The 20,419-nt window shown below is 39.9% G+C and overlaps 1 protein-coding gene across 4 annotated transcripts in view; it reads right to left on the bottom strand.

Moving 5' to 3' along the window:
• The window catches only part of si:ch211-207d6.2 (sickle tail protein homolog), a 54,371-nt gene continuing 33,952 nt past the window's right edge, over window positions 1-20,419 (bottom strand). For 2 of the 4 annotated variants that reach the window (XM_047590522.1, XM_047590525.1), the window contains 16 exons: window positions 20,013-20,117; window positions 19,870-19,907; window positions 19,601-19,770; window positions 18,842-19,017; window positions 15,416-15,552; window positions 14,955-15,102; window positions 14,548-14,866; window positions 14,324-14,437; window positions 13,590-13,869; window positions 12,602-12,703; window positions 10,948-11,182; window positions 10,774-10,858; window positions 10,179-10,415; window positions 5,825-7,750; window positions 5,122-5,241; window positions 1-3,755 (listed from right to left, as the gene is read on the bottom strand). In XM_047590522.1, coding sequence (XP_047446478.1) covers window positions 3,729-3,755; window positions 5,122-5,241; window positions 5,825-7,750; window positions 10,179-10,415; window positions 10,774-10,858; window positions 10,948-11,182; window positions 12,602-12,703; window positions 13,590-13,869; window positions 14,324-14,437; window positions 14,548-14,866; window positions 14,955-15,102; window positions 15,416-15,552; window positions 18,842-19,017; window positions 19,601-19,770; window positions 19,870-19,907; window positions 20,013-20,117 — 4,219 coding nt within the window. In that variant the 3' untranslated portion in view covers window positions 1-3,728. The remainder of the gene's footprint in view (window positions 3,756-5,121; window positions 5,242-5,824; window positions 7,751-10,178; window positions 10,416-10,773; window positions 10,859-10,947; window positions 11,183-12,601; window positions 12,704-13,589; window positions 13,870-14,323; window positions 14,438-14,547; window positions 14,867-14,954; window positions 15,103-15,415; window positions 15,553-18,841; window positions 19,018-19,600; window positions 19,771-19,869; window positions 19,908-20,012; window positions 20,118-20,419) is intronic. The other 2 variants (XM_047590524.1, XM_047590523.1) reach the window with 2 other exon arrangements.

The raw sequence follows: 20,419 nt of genomic DNA, 5'->3' as shown, positions 1-20,419 counted from the left end.
TGATGTCTCAACACAGTAGAAGAAGTCCTTTATTAGGTCTCCAACCACGCAGGAAGCTGAAGCCAATGAGAGACATGATCTTACAAAATCAGAAAACACTTATTTACAAGAAATTAAACAGAATGGGTTTTTAAACTGACAAACTGTCAAAGGCATGCATAGGTTTGATTTAGGCAGAGAAATAAAAATAGAAATAAACTATTTGCATAAAGGCTGAGCATAGACGTGTATTTAGGTTTCAATTATAAACATTCATTATATATATATATATATATATATATATATACATATATATATACACAGAACACAGTAAAAGGTCCTCACAGTGTGTATTACATGATTCTGTCAAACCAAACACTTTGCTCATGTTGATGCCCTCCAGAAAAATGAAAATTCGTTCTTAATTTTACCAAGAGTGAGAAGAGAAGATGAATTGATCAGTTCATCTGTTTTTGTCTCTGTGGTCCAGTAGCTCTTGGCTGTTTTTACCCTAACTTGCTTCATCCAAAATAAAATACCTCCACTACGATCATTTAATGCTATCATTTTTCTGTTGATCTGTGTCTCCTGTTAGCCGCTTTTGTCTCCTTGTAGCCAATAAATTAGATTGACTTTCTAGCAAGAAATATTTCCAGGTGGGGTATTCCCACTAATACAGAGCAGCCTTCATTTGAATTATCAACAAATATTTCAGAATGTGTCGAATGTGTCAACGATAATTTTTTCAAATCCCCAAATCTCAGTTCACATTAAGGACCCCAGAAGAGCAGATGAAGTGCATATTAAGTAAAAGTCAGCAGTCTCATGTCTTATTTAAAAGGGGGAAAACTATATATATATATATGTGTGTGTGTGTGTGTGTGTGTGTGTGTGTTCTTATCACGTGTCCTACTTGGATTTTATTTTCTACATCTGTAAAATTTCCATAGCTGCTTCATAAGACAACGCCACACCTGAAAAATATTTGATACAAGAAGCTATAACTTTATGGGAGAAACACACACTCCACTACATTGCATGGCTTTCCCTGTCAAGAATTCAATGCAAAGACAACAAGCTATTTTTTTTTTTTTTTTGGTTGTTTTCCAAAATGTAGTAACAGAAACTCAGGCCCATGGTCCCTGATCAAATACACTCATGTCAAACATGTCTGGTGTTGACCAGAGGAGGCTCGAACTTCACATTGCAAAAGTATTGGATCTTAAATCTAACTGTAAAAACATTAGATCTTTCCAACAGCCTTGTTTATTACTTTTGACCACATCATTTCACGTCAGAACTTGAGACATGCCATCAAAAAGATGGGGCTGCATTTGAAAAAGGATATAAGCAAAACCATGTGGTGTTTAAGAGGTTGGAAATAGTATTTTATTTTTTGATGAGGCTATGCTATATTTGTTTCAATGTCATCTTCTCATCTGACTCAGACTTTTATTTCCCAGAAGAAGCTTAGTTGAAGAGTTAGTTCAAATAATCCACTTTAAATGGAAATAAGCACAGTCTCCATCAGCTACTTTACTGACTTACAGTAACTGTAGATTTGCATCTAGTATTGGTTTACTGCACTTTCAATGACATAATCATAATAAATACAAACTTTTTTTGAAATCATCCTCACTTTAACATTAGTAGTTCAAACCTTTGCACAATACTGCATGTTAAAAGAATCTCTAAGCATTGTATATAATTCTGATATTATAATTCATCTACATAAAAACAGATTTACAGAATGGACAGTTTACAAACTGAATTGGATTGTCTTTGTGTGAACACTGCATATTGATAAACACAACCTCTGAAAATATGTTTCATACAAATATATTCTATGAAACATGAGTAGTCGAAATATATTCCATGAAACCACACATCTCCAACATCAAGATTCCAAAAAGCGTCTTTTTCCACTGGGTGTACAGGACTGATGGGAGCATGTACCAGTCCAAGTGGAGAACTTGGCAAACCAATCAAATGAATGATGAACTTTATTCACCCATTTATTCTAGATTCTATATAAACTCGTTGTTCTCTTCAATATTTTGACCTGTGACATAGTGTGACAACACAGAGAGGAACTTCCATCACAAATACTGTCTGCAAACTGTCCACTACAATAAACTAAAGCATCCACACTAAAATATAAAAACTGATTGCTAACAGTGACCTCTGTTGTTGGCTTTGGGGACACTTTGGGGAGTGGTTGTCAAAGAGGTCTTTGGGAAAATGCACAGGGAAAAGTTGAAAACTTGAAAACAAAGCAGAAAAACAGCATTAAGTAACCCATTATATTACCACCCAACATCACAACGTAAAAAGCCTGTAAGTGCTTTATTAAATGCTGGTTCAAGCTATTGCTGAAATTGTCATCAGACAATGGCAAGTTCAAAACGAAACATGAGTAGACTTTTATTTTGGAGTGGTTGCAGCAAAAGCAACTTAGACCTTAGCACTTACTGCAATTGTTCATCAGAAATGAACAGTCATTTCTGTAACAATCTCAGAACAAATCAGTCTGAAATGTTGAAGTAAAGCAATGAGAAGGATACACCACAGTGAGCTGTTAGATGAAGACCTGCAGGTAATATGCTGCATATGTTCAACTTCTCAGTGCAGACTTTTGCTGATCATTGTTTTTGGGCTTCAACACATTCATTTGACTCCATTTTTGTAGACGTAATGATGTGTAATTCTGTGATGAGCTGGGGAAGGGTCTTACATAAGTTTTTTGTTGAGTCCTTTCTGATATAAGTTTCATATATTAAACTTGGAAGACAGTGAACACACAGATTGTGTATGTGTTTTGTCTGTATCCCTGGATAGCAGAAAGGATCCACACTGTGGCTCTTTGTGTCTTTGTGCTGATTAAACGTCTGTGTTTGTGCCTGCAGAACGCGTCCGGCTGAGTCTGAATCTGGGTTTGATCAGTGTAGACTCTAGACAATCTGAAAATATCACCAAACTCTTATGTCACCTGTGAATCATGAGCTGAAATTTACTGGAAAAACAAAATTAAAAAATGTTCCTGCATTCCAGAAGCACCATTTAGTGATACCCAAACAGTCAAGTGGATAACCTATGCCATGAGATCACTAGCTTTAGATTACTGCTTCTTGTTATCTTTATATACTAGCACTGCAGTGTCTTGCTAACAGAAATTACTGTAATCATTTATTTACATAGAATGGTGTTAGTGTGGTTTGGTGTTGGGCATCTGGAGTTGTTTTTAAGGTTTTTTGTGCCCAACCAACCATGTAAAAAGGTAAACAGTAACACAATATTCCATCAAGAGCCCCAAGCTCATTCCGCATTTACATGTTTTTTAAATGCTCAATTAGAAACATGAAACCATCACATCACATCACTTAGAGGGTGTCAGTGCTGTGCGCAGTAATCGCACTGCTTGGCTCCCTGTGCGCTTCTTGCTGTGGCCTGGAGAGCTGGGGTTGGATGCTGATGTTCGGCCACTCCTCACCCCATGACTCACTGTACTGGGGAGGTGGGAGGAGGACGGGGAGGGCGGTGAAGAGGGGGAGGAGGTCGGGGACAGGGAGGACGAAGTGGAGGAAGAGGAGGGCGAGGGTGAAGAGTAGGAGGATGAAGAGTAGAAGCCGTGTTGGGAGGAGGTGGTGCTGGTGGTGGTGCTGGTGGTGGAGGCGAGGACGAGGCAGTGCTGAAGTCTGCTGCTGCTGCTGCTGCTGCTGCTGCGAGACTTGCGGCGGGCTTGGCTGGCGTTAGCGTGGGATGGTGACAAGACGTGGCTAGATGAGGGGAGGAGACGACTCAGATTCAAAGATGGGATAAAAGACTTGTGAGAACGACGGGAGGAAGAAGAGGAAGGGTAGGACTGAGCTGGGGTTTCTGAAACTAAGGAGGGTTTTTTTGGCACTGAGGAAGAGGAGAGGGGACATAACAAAGCCTGTTGCCTTGAAGGAGACAGAAGAAAATGTTTCCCACAAGATGAGGTGGAAGAAGCTGAAGGTGAAGAAGCAGAGGAAGAGGAGGAAGAGGAGACGTTTTTGAGCCTTTCTGTGGTTTCTGTGCACTGAGGTGTGGACAGAGAGGCAGACAGGTGTTTCCCAGTGCTATGACACAAGCCTGGGATCTTAGAGCCACGTAAAGCAACGACACAATGGTTACTATCCCTGGGTGCTCTACTGCTTCTGCTGTCAGCCTGCAAACACACACCATGGAATATGGCATGTCAATGGCAGCAATACATGGTCCACATGACAGGAGAACTGCACTCTACCTCAGGATTCATACCTGGCAGGTACCTAAGAAATACATTGTGCTAGAAGCATGGTGGCACACTGATCAATAACGCAAGTAGGTACTCACCAGGCAGTGAGTCAGCTTTGTGCTTTTTATCTTATGGTCTATGGTTCTTTACGTAGTGTCATGATAACTAGCTCCATTTTGCCACAGATCTTGGTAAGCTGTCCACGACCACATTTAAATCCAAATATAGTGCAGAAGTTGCACACTCTTAATCATGTGGTGACAAGTGCAAATGACAAAGTTTCCTTTTTTCTTTTTTGGCCAGGTCCTTATATTCTTGGTCATGGGTACGCCCCTTAAGCCAGTGGTGTCAAATTCCTGGGCTCACGGGCCAACCAGAAGGATATTTATTTATTTACATATCATTCACAGAGAAATACAAATTTATAACAAAGAATTTAGAATAAAACCAAGCTTACTGATTGAAAAAGCAATGAGAACAAATTAAAAATAAAAGACACTACTCTCTATTGGGACTGTTTGGTCAGACTAGCAAATACCATTTCCGCAAATCACTGCCAGATGAAGAACAGTACCCAGAGAACATGCAGGTTACATGCAGGTCAAGATCCACCCACTCTGCCAATAATCCAGAAACTCAAATGTCAGTTGTGTTACAAAACTTGAAAGAAGAGGGCACAGTCACAAACAGGCAGAACGCAAAGAAGAACCACATCTCCACAAAAATAACACACATTTATATGACTTCAGGAACCCAGGAAAAAACAATCACTATTATGTCTATCCATTTAGTTAATAAGTTTAATAATAGTTTAATAATCCTCTAAACCCTACAGTCTATGCTGACTCAAAACATTCATTTTAACCTCAGGTCAGTTCATTTACCTGGCTGGGCTGCTTCTGGTTGGCCTGCTGCTGCTGTTGTTTCTTCTCTTGTGAGCTAGAGGAGGATGAGTGGCAAGATTTGGAATGCTGAGCTGGAGAACTGGAGCTGCTTCGGGAGGTCTGGAAAAGAGATGTATAAACCAAAGTTTGCTTAGTACAGATGGATTATATCATATCACTGAAAAACATGAAGAAGTGTTTATATTGTAGAAGCTATAGAAGCCAACACCTTGAAGATTTGAAAAGAAAATTAAGACCAAGGAGTATTATCATTGATTCAAGTAATTTAACCACGGTACAATACAGGGGAAAACCTAACCTACGAGCTGTGAGTAAAGAAGACACCACAGGCAAACAGTGTCTTTAAAAGATACATTACCAGTCAAAAGTTTGTTTCAAAAGTTTGTCACTGAACTTAATGAGAAGGTGTGTTCAAACTTCTGACTGGTAGTATAAGTGTAAGCACCATTATTAAAGATGTTACTATGCAGACATATAAAAGAAGATTTATCTTTGACAGTGGGACACCAAAAAGTTCCCCTTATCCAAGGGTACCCAGAAACAGGAGTAAAAGTTCCTGAACAGTTTTGAAAACTGTCAGAGTTTGAGGAAGATTCGTGAAAACTGAGTCAAATGGAAAGAGTCAAGAGCCAACCCGACACCACTGAACCAAACAAGTTCTGTGGGCAGAAGCACATCAGACCTGTTTCTTGGTGATGATTTTCCCTGTGTCATGTGGAGGCTGTGATTTGGCTCGCTTAATCTCAGGTGGATTTGGGCCCTTGAGGATCTGAGTGGCAGGCCTTTTTGAGGGGCTTCTCTCCCTTCCTTGTTTGACTTTGCTTTTACGCTGAGCTCTATCAGTGGACTCAGAGGCTAAAGTAGGGGTTTGAGGAGGTGAAGACACAGTGGAGGAGGAGGAAGGGGGAGGAGTTATACTATCCACACTGATTTCCAACTGTTTAATGGAGTCCTCCAAACTGTTAATAGAGTCAAGTGTGTTCTTGCAGAGCTCCTGAGCCTTGGAGTGTCTGGCCTCAATAGAAGAGGAGACCTTGACATCACTGCCTTTTCCCAAGCTTGAGGGTGAGGTGCTATTTATCTCAAACCTTTTGGATTCCTTTGTCTGCTTCTGGGTCTCCTTGGCTGGGCTGCTGTCTGAAGTCATTTCCTCCTCTTCCTCATACACAACAACTTCAAGGGTCTTCTTTGGTGTTTTATTTGCCCCTGTTCGAAGTGCTTGGCTAATTGCAGCTAGTTTGTTTTTGGGGAACTTGAATTTGAACTTCCTTTTAGCCTTTCTCACTGAGTCTGGTTTATCTTGGTCTTGGTTTTCAGGAAGTGGGTCTTCACTGCATGAAGAGCTAACATGCTGCATTTTAGGAGAATTCTGATGATTTGTTGTGGCATCCTTAAAGCCTAAGCACGCATTTATGTCATTGATGGAAATTCTACTTCCAGGACATTGTTCCCGTTGTTTTGTTTCTTCTCCATTCTCAATCATTTCTGGGAACAGATCTTCCTCACATTCAAAGATGGTAGACAGACGTTTGTAGGCTGACTCAATTTCTATAGGGTCATTCAATATAAAAATAAAGGGTTCTATACCAGACTCACTGCTGTCCGCAAAACCATGGTTCTCATACCCTGCGTAAGTGCCTTTACCAGTGCTGCTACAAGCTACATGCTGCATGTCAGAGCCATTCATTTTTGCTGGGTCTTGTTCTTTGTATTGTGTCCTCAACATGGTCTTCAAGATAACTTTACCACTTAGTGGAGGTGGAGGAGGTGGTCCCTCATCGTCCAACCAAGTAGGGTTCAGACTGCCTCCATCTTCTGTGTACAGTGAACCATGCATGGTTTCCTCCTGCTTCTGGGTCAAACTGGGTGAAAAGGGGAGAGATTTTAGAACTGGAGTCGATGCTATAGGCTCTTGATCTGTGCTCAGGGACTGCTGGAAGGGTGGCTGCTCTATCGAGCCATCCTTTAGGGGATTTTCTTTTTGTAAAGTTACAACTACTGTCAAATTAGACGTTTTCTCAGATGGTACTTCTTTGACAACTTTTTCGTTTGTCTGTTTAGTACTTATGATACTTCCTTGAGTGTTTTCTTTTTGTAGCGTTACAGTTGCTGTAAACTTGACCTTGTTCTCTGCTGTCCTTGGTGAGAACACGTGTCCAGCAACTTTATTGTTAATGTGATTAGAAGTGTTCATGGTGTTCTTCTTTTCATGTCCTTTCTGGGTAGTTGAAACATCAAGTTCCTCCTTTTTCTCTCCTTTCTGAGGGGTTTGTGTTGGTCCCTCCTCATTCTGCTGAAGAGTTTGCTCTTCTGGTACATAGTTAAAGAAAGCCATTTGTTTAACTTTCACCTCCACATCCTTCTTCTTATTAAGACTTGCACGGTTTTTACCACCTTTACTGTCTTCTTCAAGTCCATGTATTGTTATGGTTTTAAGACGGCAGTGATTTATCATTCCCAGATGAGGGCTTGCCTGCTGCTCATATGTTGCTGTCTCAGTAGGATTTTGATTGGTCTGTTGTGACATTGGAGAGGCCCTTGCTTTTCCTTGTGCCTTTTGTTTATTTCCACCTGGTAAAGGATTCTTACTTGGAAATTCTGCAGTTCCCTATAATTAGAAAAGAAAATATTAAACACTTCACCTACTGTAAATTCAGAATCTTTTTAGTTATCCATTATCATGCAAAAATAATCTTCAGTCACTTAAGTACTAATTAAATGTCTCTCCATATAATAACCGATCGTAAATATATCTATTCAGCTAAATATAATATAATTAGGGATGGGTATTGGCAAGGACTTCACAATATGACACGTATCACGATACTTGGGTCACTAAACAATACATTATTGCGATATTACGATGTTGCAATATTCTGCATAGTTCACTGACAAACTTTACATGCAGCCACTTACTTGTACATACATTGTACATATATGTATATATATGTGTGTGTGTGTGTGTGTACAGATGAAAGTGAAAATTCAAATTCCAATTGAGTTAAAACACAATAAATGGTGTTGCTCTTATATAGATGGTCTTGCTCTTATATAGTGCTTTTACAGTCAGAGACACATCCACCCATTCGCTCACACAAGCACACACATATTCACACACCAGTGCCAGTTGCACTGGGAGCAACTGAGGGTTCAGTGTCTTGCTCAAGGACACTTCGGCATATGGCACACTCAGGGATCAAACCGCTAACCCTTCGGTTCATGGACAACCCACTCTACCTACTGAGCCATAGCCGACAATATTAGTCCAAATGATCCATTTCCAATTTATTATTTATCAACAGATGGGTACCACAACCTTTTACAATCAGTGACTCACAATGTTCCAAGACAGAATTAGTTTAGTAAATCGACCTGATCCACACTGCATGCTGGGAGAAAAAACAACAATAAAAAACAACAATACATATAGTCCAGTAAATTCCCTGTACACTCACATGATATAGAGTTAAATTCATAATAAGGAAAACGATTCTCTATTCTAATGAGACACAAAAGAGACACAAAAATGTAACGCTCTGGGAAGAACTGCACTGTACTGTGCAGTATATTACACACCAGGCACTGTTCATTACTGGTTTACATTTCATCCTTACAGTGAAACATAGTGGTGGCAGCAGCTTTTTCATTTTCTTATTTTAAATGATTAATTATTATATTATAATTATTTTTTGATATCGCTTCTTATTTACTTTATTACACTTTTATTACATTTCCAAAAATGTTGAAACACATTTTCACTTTGTTATTGAGTGTGGATCGATGGGATTAATGCTATCCATGTTTCCATTTAAAAGTAATTCTGCAACATGACAAGTGTGTAGAGAGGGAGGGAGTATTCTTCTGTTGTGTAACTTGTGCCAGTGCATGTTCAGATGAGCATAATGTGACTGATCACAGTTAAAAGGAAATGAAAGACTTGAGAAGTCAAAGAGGGCAAGGAGACAAAGTTTATTCATTCAAAAAGCTGGAGTATGTATGGTCCATCGTCCAGTCAGAGACTCCCAGTGGAAAGTGACAAGAGTCACTAGTTTTTAAAGAAAGAACCCAACCTCCAAGGCACTGAGGTTATAGACGTCTAGTACGAATTTATATCATTCACAACATTTTATGTCAGTCGAAGGAACAGCTGTAACACACACAAAGCTGATCCAACCAAACCTCTTTGTAATGTGTGCTAAGGCACCATTGACAGTGAAATGGCACAGGCCCAAGGGTGGCTCTGCATTTATTTAAACACTTCTATTGTATTGAGGAAGCGACAAAACCATTATTAGTAAGAGAAAGAGAAATAGAGAGATTAATATAAAGGCGACATCTTGAAATTTGTGCTGTTAGGAGTTAGAAGGAGGGAAGTGTTCACTGCAAACCAAAAATCTTGAGTTAGATCTTTTTTTGTGGCACACAAACACATTTGGAGGCTTTCTAAAGTCTTTAGAGATCTATTGGTTATTAAGTTGTTAATGGTTACTGGTGATTGTTTTTTTTTTTTTTTTTGTTACCTGAAGTTCAACCACGCCTTTACTCTCCCCATCCCTCATAGTGTATTTCTCAAACACCTGGGTGAGAAGGGATAGGATCCATGGTGAACGCTAAGGTCATGGAGACAGCACTGGACTGGATTTGATCCAGTCACATTGAATTTGAGTTCAGTTTGTGAGGAGGAATGGCAGCTAATTCCATTTGGATTTGTCAACCGCAGCGTCAATCACCAATCCCATACTAAATGAGTGCTTTAGGGAACTGAAGTATGTTGAAATGTGTTTTGGTAAGGCAATGTGTGATATAAAATAAGGGCAGAAGTCTTCATTTCCCATTAATCTACACAAGCTTTACTTATGTTTATGTATTTTGAGAGAGCGGACAGAAAGTTGTCTACTCAGGGCTCTACTGACAGCAAAAAAAATGTTTTACCAGTACTATTGAAACTACATGTGTTGTAGTTTGGGATGAGAGTTACTGTATATTCTATTCAATTTTTCGCTCAGTTTAAATAAACAGCAATTTCTTAAACATACCTGCAGTTCTTTCATGAATTTGTTGTCCCCATCCTCCTCATCCTCATCCTCATCCTCATCCTCATCCTCATCCTCATCCTCATCCTCCCAGTGTGATGAGGCTGTAGTAGAGGTTGCAGTGGAACCAGCCAGAAGTGTAGGGACACAGATCTGGGGTTTAGGTTTGATCTCTGGTGCCTGTCTTGGGGGTTTGGGCTGGGGAGCCATGGGCACCTCTTTCTCTTTATCACCCTCATCCTTTTACAAATACATTGAATGAAAACAGAACAACAAGATGTTGGTTGTTGTTTGTGTTTGATGGTATATGAGAGGAGACACAGTCTTTAGTATCCTTCTTTTGTTAATGGCATTATCAAAATCTCTAGAAGCTTCCAAGACACTTTAAGACACTGTAATGTAAAGCTACACAACTAGAGTTAAACTACATATGGCTATGCTAAATGTACCCCATGAGCCTGAATTAACTGACATACCGTATAAGGTCTACAGAGGGGTGCATAGAACAAGGAGCACTTACATTGTTATTTGTAAATCTACTTACATTTCAACACTTCTTATGTGTATGCCCATGTACTCGCTACCAAACACAATATACCTGAGTTCCAACAGGCTCTTTCCTGGTGAAGACAACTTCTCCTGACCTTCCTGTGGTAAGACCTGAATTGACAGCCACCTGGAACCTGGAGAGACAATAATAAAAGTTGGACACACTGGAGGTAACATTACCAGTTTGGACTGTAGCCTTTTCTGATGCTTGTGATCAACAGACCTTCGTGGAGGAGGAGGAGGAGGAGGAGGAGGAGGAGGAGGAGACTGGCTGGCCCTATCTGGACTCTGCTTCATCTCCTTATCCACACTGGAGCGACGGGGTTTTTCCACTTGTGGCCGGCCGCTGCTCTCTGGCCCGGAAGAAGCTGGTGGAACAGGTAACGGAGGAGTCGACAGAGCCACTGACACAGGAATGTCCACTGCGGCTGCAGGATGCTGAGAGTCTGCAGCTGAAACTAAATCCATCACAGATGATTGCTTCATTTAGGAAGTGTACTATTTCATGAATAAATATGATGATGTAGGGTAATGTAAGCAGGGACACTGGTATAAATGGGCTAACAGGACTAAGCCCTCCCAAGCTAACACAAAAAAGATGAGAAAATAATTTCTTAAATAGAATATCTATAAATGGGCTGATTTTTTCCAGCCCCAGAGCCCCCAGTCTGCTTCCATTCATTTAGTTCTTGTAAGTGATTGACAGGTGTCATATCATGCCCCCATCATTCACTGATCATTTGGGTTCAATCCAGTCAGCCCTCAGGCTGCTGGTCATTGGTCAAAAGTGCTGCTGATTGGCTCAGCTAAAGATACATAATTTGTGTTTTTTCATTTTTTGTTAATATTTCTCAGTAGTTGGATTTTGTATGTTTAATCTGTTTAAAAAGATGAAGTTAGAAGTGAAGTGTTGTAGTTTTAATCAAAATGTTTTGGTTTATCCTTTATCACAGTGTTTACATACTGTGATATTCTATTCTACTGTCTCAGGTAAAAACTACTCAGTCTTTTCATTCAATGAATCTGAGAAGCTGAAAATGTTCTTTGATTTGGGTTCCAGCCTGAACCCAGACCAGGTCAGAAGAAGCACTAATGTAGAGCACTGAAAGAGTATAGTGTCCCTGTAATTGATGTAACTGTGTGTATTGTAGGTGATGTTTCTTTTGCTGCTGTGTTAACTTTTAATTTGGTATTATGCATTTGTTAGTCCACCCACCAAATATCACCACCAGATGTCACTGAATGTTAGTGCTTAGGTCATTTAGATTAATGTGTGTAATTCCTTATTAAAAACACAGTTTTACATGGATGATTAATCTGGCAACTGATACAACATCCTATTTGTTGTTTGTTGTTAGAAGGTGGTTGTTAGAAGGTTAAATGAGAGAACGTGACTTGGTGGATAAAAATGTTGAGATTTATTAATGTAACCTCAAAATGAACTTGTACATGTAAGTTTGCCATGTGAACACTAAAGCATTTTAAATGATAAACTTCGGAGCTTTGCAGAAAATGATGTACCTGTTTGAATTTGCTCTAAAAGAGATTTTTATTTTCACAGAAGGCTTATGATTACTTACACCTGGTGATGTTCACCTGTCTACACACTACACACTTTCAACATTGTTAAACATGTGAACAGTGGAAGCAGTGTGTATGGTGCCATTTGCAGAAAATAAGAATGTCCAGGAATGCCACCCATTGTACTTTCATCAAGAATGAACAAATCATTCCCCCAACTACTGTCAGTAAACTAAGTTATCTGAATGAGAATAAAGTTATTAGCCTAATAACAACACGTTATGTTAGTCTGGGACATCAACCAGTAGTCAGTACCAAATGGTGAATTAGTGTAGTGCGTATGGTTAGAGTCATACCTATGTCTGGGGGCTTTAACTGGGTGGAGTCCACCTCATCACTCAGCCTGGGAGGTGTGTCTTCCTTCTCATCAGACAGAAAGCGCTGCTGCTCCACAGATGCTGTGCCAAACAAAACATGGACGAGTGAGATGAAGGAACAGAAATTCATAAATTTACATTTACAAACCAGAAGCCATATCCGTGAAATCACTCTTAAAGAAAACTAATGTCAGTGGCAGAGATGAATAACTATAATGGACTGTTGTATTTGTAACAACATTAACCACTCATAATTATTAAATCAGAAATGAAGCTATAGTATGGTATTAGATATTATATCAAATATACAATTCACCACTGCAGCTTTAGTTAAGAGGCTCGTATAGGCAGCTTGAGAAAAACTATAAATTTATAATATTTAAGATGTGTAGGATTGAAATTCATACATAAACTACTAGAGTTTAAAACGTTGCATTATTCTGTGGTCTTATTGAAAACACTGTGACTCATAAGAGGTACTGATGAAAACATATAAGACATGTGAGGTTTAAGTGCATTTGCCAACTTAATCCATTTATTCAGAATCTTTGCAAAGGTATAAACAAAGTTCATGAGTCATCACGCTTACATAATCTTTTGCAGGGATGGATGTCTTAATATGAGATTAAGTAAATCAATTTTAATAAAATAGACAGGTAAAATACAATTCATGCAACAGCAATCTATAAAACTGCCTGCTCTAGTTAGTTATGTAGTGGTTTACTTCATAAAAACGTTATCTACAGTGACTTCATGTCAGACCATTCACTCATTGTTGTGCTGCACATTTCCAACAGCAGACCTAATCTTTATAGGAGGCTGTAACAATTTTGTGAATGAACCTTGCCTACATGTAATTTAAGGACACGAATGCTCATGTCTTATGAAACACAATAGTAGGCTTTGTCTAGTGGAAACAAGCAATGCTGGAGAATAATTGTGTGAGTTTCTGAGTTTCAGGGTCTACCTTGCAGTGTCACTTCAAGAGGTTTGACCTTCTCCGGCTTTGATGCAGTAAGAGCTGTTTGTCCAGAGGCAGAATCAGACTGACCCTCACTAGGATCTGACAAGTCCAGATCAGGTATGGAATTCATCAGAAGTGCTTGAGCGTCTTGGAGGACCTTGTGAACATTTGTGCTGGTGCTGAGGGCAGTGGCTGGCTGGTTTGCCTGAGTGGTGCTGGGCGGGCTCATACAGCTGCTTTCTAGACTCTGAACGCCCTCTGGAGAGTGTCTCTCTGCACTCTGCTGGTGGACACAAGGAGTAATAATAAAACTTACCGACATTTACAGTACAACCAGTACAGTACCACTTACTTATGTCCATGTGAGGTTATTTGATTTAATATGTAGAAGACCAAAGACTAAAATCTTCAAACAGTACACCCCTTTACTGGGAAGCACTAGGCCTGAAATATTAACAATGTGGCTTCACACAGACACATGTATCCGCATGTCTGAAGCTGAAGCTGGTCTACATTTATATATACATTTATATATATCTCACTTCCCACCATGGGCCCCAGCAGCTTCCTTATGATGACACATTTCTGTGGACCATTTCAAGTCATTTAACTCATATTTGGAATAGTTAGACTGATACAGGCCCCAGTACCTCCTCATGCCTCCCGAAGCCAGCAATCTGTTTCTATTATGGTTAGTTCCGGGTGGACTGATGTCAGTTTGTATCGGTGTGTCTCACCACTGTCTGCTCACTGTGCCTCTTCTGTGCTGGTGTTGTTGCACATTGGTCCAGTCCATCAGGCTGATGAAGACCAGATCTCGTCTGATGGGCGGGGCTGCTGCGTGGACTTACCTTCGCAATACAACAACATTTCTTACATTGTAGACCACAAACCATTTCCATTCAAAAACACCTGTTCACTGAGCTCACATTCTATCACTTCAGAACAACTCAGCACATACCTTGGCCACAGTGGGTGAGTCTCGTCCATGACTGGGTGTCAGAGGGGGACTGGGGTATTGGTAAGAGCTCTGGACCACTGAGGCAGGTGTGGTCTTCATTCTGTTGGGCAGGATGGGTGAGGCTGAACCATCCAAGCTGACCTCAGCTTGACTTCCAGAGACAGATGGGGCGGGCAAAGGGGGTCTAACTGAACATCGAGGCTGGGGTTTGGGGGAGCTCTGGGGGCTCTGTGTCTTTGGGGATCTGGGGTCTGGTTTCAGGGTCTTTAGATGGTCCCCATGAGCTGATCTGGATGCAGGATTTGACTCTGACACACACCTGTTAAGAATGGGAAGGACAGAGAAACATCACACTTATTTTCACTCTAAACATAACAACTTCAGCCCTGAGTGAAGCTATGGGCTACCTGCGGAGAGAACTCAGGGTTTCAGTCAAGGATTTGACCCTCTTTAACATGGAGTCCATCTTGTGAGGCTCCTCCTTCAGAAAACGCACTGCCTCCACCTCCAACCTCAGCACTGAGCGCATCTTCATTTGCAGCTCTGGAAACTCACCTAGGGGACAGCAAAACAGTAGAAATACAATTCAAACAGAATATTTAAAATACCTAATTCTACATATCATAACAGATTCTAATTTAATAATAAATCCAATGGGCCTAATGACATAACTGTATGGTGCATCCTTGGTCTGGAGAATACATTAACTTTATTAGGTTGTATTTATTTTTTTCAGTATTTCCTTAGTGGCATTTATGTGTGATAATTCAATTTGTAATGTAGGATCTTATTGTTTATTGTGTAAATTGGCCAATAAAGTAATATGATTTGGGTCAGTCCTGTCAACATATACTGTAAATCTACCAACCTCTGAGGATTGCCAGAGTTTCTCCAACCCTTCTCAGGTTGACTGCTCCTTCCTCCACGTCTCTCAGTGTAACTGACAGGTGACTGGGACTGCAGGCGGAGCTTCTTTGTAAACTGTCCACATATTCCTCCAATTCACTGAGAGGGAAAAACACATGAAACATGACGCAACAGAGGCAAGAGTATCAACTGTGTAATAGCCTGCTGCAGACAGAAGGTGGCAGCAGAGAATAAATTTGAAGCATTCCATGGCCTTGCTCATGGCCCTGAAATTAGGAAAATGAAAGCTCAGACATATGGACAGAATTATTCTTTTGAATGCATGGTACATATATTCTGCTCGTATGAGCTTGGGGTCTTAAAAGTGATAAAGTGACTGCAGTATTTCAACATGGGATCTTCCAGAATGTTGACTTAAAGCAAACCAGTTTGACAACGTTTGTGTATTTATGAAACAGGCCAGGTGTTGTGAGAGTGTTATTGTAAAAACTGGTTTTGGCTTTAGCCCTGTAGACAAAGAACCCTTTTCATTTTATAAGCATTCATGTTGTTTTCCTGATCCGGGCCTTATATTTTTATTGACTTATTCAATTTTGAATTTCTCTTTCTCTCTTTGTTTTTCTCTTTCAACAGTCAAAGTTTGATTATGGGGCTGCAGCAAAATTACCATGAGAGCTTCACCTTCCTGGAGAAACTGATTATGTGTCTCATGTCCTTTCAGACACGTGCCCTTTTCTCTTAATCACAATGGCAATGGCAATTGTTTGTCACTTTTCACTTATAAGTCACAACTTCAGTCTTTTGGTTTAATCCTGTTTCTTCCAGTCTCTTATAAGCCCAGTATATTAGTGTAGTAACCTTTACATGCAATGTGCTCACCAAACACAATATCAGCCTAAAAGGTTCCAATCTAGTCCCTTCAAAGACAGCAGGTCTGACTTGCAACTGCAGGTTAACTTTTATTTCATTTCTGGATGTTTTGATTAAGGAGGAAAAAAAGATGTTTTGCAAATGTTCTGCAAAGGATGATGATGACCAGGAAGCTTTACATGACTGAAGGGGTCTCATACATTATATATAACCTCTTGTACTGTCCAACATTCTTGGACTGCATGTGAATGAACCCACTGGGAAACATTAATGTAAAAGACAACAACATTGAACAAAGCCACACTGCCTGTACAAGGGGTATGTCATGTGTCATGTAGCAGTTTACTGAGTTCCAGGAGCAGGCAGATACATGCCCTCCCATCGGATCTAAATAGAATATGGGGGGGAAAAGCATGGGAAAGGACATGGAGAAGGAAGACACTTTCTCAACATAAATCAAACTGTCCCTGTCAGGTCCTCACTTCCATTGGATTTCAGCATGAATGCTCATACTGTTCAAGAATTGTCACTCTAAATAATATGCATAATGGGATGTGTGGGTTAGGCTGCCTACTTCCAAAAACAGCGTGCTAAAAATATTGGAATATTTGAATATTATATACTAATATTTAATTTAAAAAGTTGTATGAAATGGAAAACGGTTTCAAATAGCACCAAATGTTACCCATTAAACCCACTCTACAAATGAAAGAATGGTATCTAATATTTCTGTTAGCACAACTCAATAGCCACTGTCCTTTTTCAAAACCTCGGCTGACTGACACTGTTCATTTATATAAACACTTACAGAACACTACATGCTACAACACGCTGAACTTTGGAGTGATGATGCAAATATAGTTGAGTTTTGCAGTACTATAAAATGCAATGATATCTTAGTCCCAGGTTGCTCAGTTTGAAAAAGTCAATGTATGACCACAGCAGGTTGAATTTAAATTTAACTTCAAACTACATTGCTTTCTGAAAGGCAATTCTTTCAGTATACACTATAGTTGATTAGCAACAGTAGCTTCTGCTTTTCTTACACTGTCCATTTGCCATTTTAGAACTTAACATAAATTAGCTTTGACAGATGTAATCCTTGTTTTGGTTTGGAGTTACTTCAGTCTGTAAAAGATCTGCAGCAACCTGTTCAGTCAGTGTCCACGGCCCTAAATCAAACTGGTAATTAGATGGGATTTGGAGGATGTAGAAGGTTCTTTAGAAAGCTAAAGTCAGCTTAGCCTATAGACAGGGAGGGGTTTCTCTGTTCAAGATAAATGGTGACATTCATGGTTTTGTGCTCAATGGTGGCTTCTTGTTGGCCAGTCCAGCACAACTGGAAAAGTGGAGCCACATCTCTCTTTTGCCAAACATCTATAAGTGGGATGGATACACCGTTCACCACTGAAATAAGCATCTCACTGAACTTTTTATTATAATAACATACAAGTTAAAAAAAAACTTGTGTTGTACACGATCATAACTGACTGTTTTTTTTTTGTTTTTTTTTTTTGCATCCTTATTTGAAATGATTAGGTGTGAGATTGTTGAGAAAGATAATTTATGGAAAGACGTGTAAACCACAGACACAGATGATTCACTATTAAAAACCAAAGATCTAGGTTGTTCAGACTGCTAAAACTTGCTAAAACTACTACTACTAGTAAAACTCTTTTCTCATAAATTTCTGAGTACCCAAGTCAAAATGCCTTAATATTACCTTATCATGTGTGTGATTTTGTTTGGTGTGTGTGGAAATAATCATATGACACTCCAAAACTGCTATTGGTGATGCTTAATAAATGCCATGTCCCTTTGTTAAGAGAGTCATCCACGCTACAAAGTAAAAGTGTAGCATGCTAACATAAGAACGAGTTCTAATGTTTCTGGAAACCTGTGTCAGTCCAGATCAAATCACCTCTTATCCCCCCGCCTCTATTTATAACAGTATGCAGTACCATCTTGCACGTCACCAAGGAGTTCATCTGCAGTGACAGCATTGAGGGCGTGATGTCAGGGCAAGTGAGCAAATGTGGAAAAGGCTAAATCACTGAATCAAAGATCATGGTCACTAATGAGGAGTAAAATATTAGCTTCAACTTTAGACATAACCAGACAGCTGACATCTTAGATTCATTAATAAATGTTAAAGAATGAATGTGGTGCTACTAAAAATGTATGACAGTAAAGTGAGGAAAAGGGAAACTGAAACAGTTAGTGCTTGGGGATAGAGTCTAAGCTGCCAAACATTTTTAGCTTTAGCTTTGGGAGGGGCCAGCAGTGGCTGATGCTCCTTTGATTGGTCACTTCCAACATCCACCATTTCTGGTCTGTATTTTACTCTGTGATCCACATCACATCAGCAGAATCAAGTTGTTGGAGAAACAAATATGTAAGGGGAGGAACTGCCACCTCAACACAATCACATGATCCATGTAGCTAAGAACTACAACAAAAAGGTGGACACAAATGCAATGCAATCAGCTAGACACAACTCTACACTTATTAACAGATTCAGATACAGACATAATGTCCTCAACAGACTGAAACCTACCTGAGCTGTGTGAGTATGTTATCCTCAGTAGCCAGGAAGCAGATTCTCTCCTCTTCTATCTCAGCTCTCCGTCTATAAACTGCCTCCTCAGACTGTGCCATCCGGTCACACATTAGCACCACCAGTTCCTGGCCTGCCATCCGCAGCATGGAGTTTACACTCTCCTGGTTGGATAGCTGTGATGTTTGGAATAACCTTTATTCAGTCTCCAGATTCAAAATGTTGGGCTTTTGGCTGTTAAATGCTCCAATATGTTCACAAGCTAGACTCAGAAAGGGGTTGTCTGCTCTCCCATAGTGCTTTCTAAGGCTGAAAATTGTTTAATGAAAACCATCAGACAGTGGTCGACAGGTCGACAATGAGCTTAGTATTTTCACATAACACAGTTACAATAACAGCACGATCTACAGGGAAGAGGAGGTTAGCCTATTGTGACAAACAGTACATGGCAATTTAAAAGCTGTGTTCTGTACATGATGTACAACAATGTGACATATAAGGAGTGGGGGTTCACAACCACCATATTACGGGCACAGCAAGAGTACACTTGCAGACATCTATCTACATGCCTGCAATTAGTCCCCTGACTGTGGCATGCCTTAACAGTCAAGTGAATCCCAAAAATAAAGGGTATGCACAATAACCACTAATAAATCTTCTTCTACAGTGCAGCCATTTAGCAGACATTACAGCTCATATTATTGTTATGGTTATTATCATTATTGCATTGTATTGACTGTTGAGTACATTAGTCCGTACCTGTAACTGTCTGAGTTGGTTGAGTTGCATTCGCAGATCACACAGATTTGTCTTTGCAGACTCTAGTTGTTGCTGCAACCTGCTGGCAGAAGGAGAGGCCTGAGGAGTCAGAGGGGTGGGGGCGGAGCTGCCAATCACAGCAGCAGGGTTGGAAGCCTCAGATGACACTCCTGAAGGTCACAGAAAAGCAGTTTGAGGTTATCAGCATGTGCAAAGCATAGGCTATTCATAGCAACTAGAAAAGTAATTCAATTAAAAAAAACTCTCACCAATTCTGCTGCTGAGGAGTTGGCGTCCAGTACTCTGACTGAAAAGGAAGACGGATATAGAGATGAATAGACCTTCTATCGTTATTTCTTGGTTGAGTTTTTGGAATAACTTATATAGTATATCTTATGAATATGTTACAGACCTAATGGTGTCCTTGACCCCTGGAACATCGGATCCCATAGACAAAGCGTGGTGCACAAGCCCTGCTAAACTAGCTATTTGCTCCTCCATTGCTTTCATTCTTTCACTGAAAAGGGAAAACATACAAATGATATGACACTATTTAATATTATGCTCTCTAAAACAACATGTCTATGCAAAATGTTTCTCCAATAACATGATATGATCTAACAGTTCAAGAATATATAAATATAAAAAATACAAAAATATATAAAAGTGCAAGCCTGCATCAATCACTTGAGGGGTGTTTACACAAGTCATGCATAACATTATGACCAGTAGACCCACTAATAACATTCTGTTGCCAGATAGCCCATAACATTATTCATACTGTCACACACCAATGAAGAATGTGGTTATATATAAAGT

The sequence above is a fragment of the Mugil cephalus genome, chromosome 7 (assembly GCF_022458985.1).
Source record: "Mugil cephalus isolate CIBA_MC_2020 chromosome 7, CIBA_Mcephalus_1.1, whole genome shotgun sequence".
Taxonomy (NCBI): Eukaryota; Metazoa; Chordata; class Actinopteri; order Mugiliformes; family Mugilidae; genus Mugil; species Mugil cephalus.
This window is presented reverse-complemented; position numbering and strand designations above follow the sequence as displayed.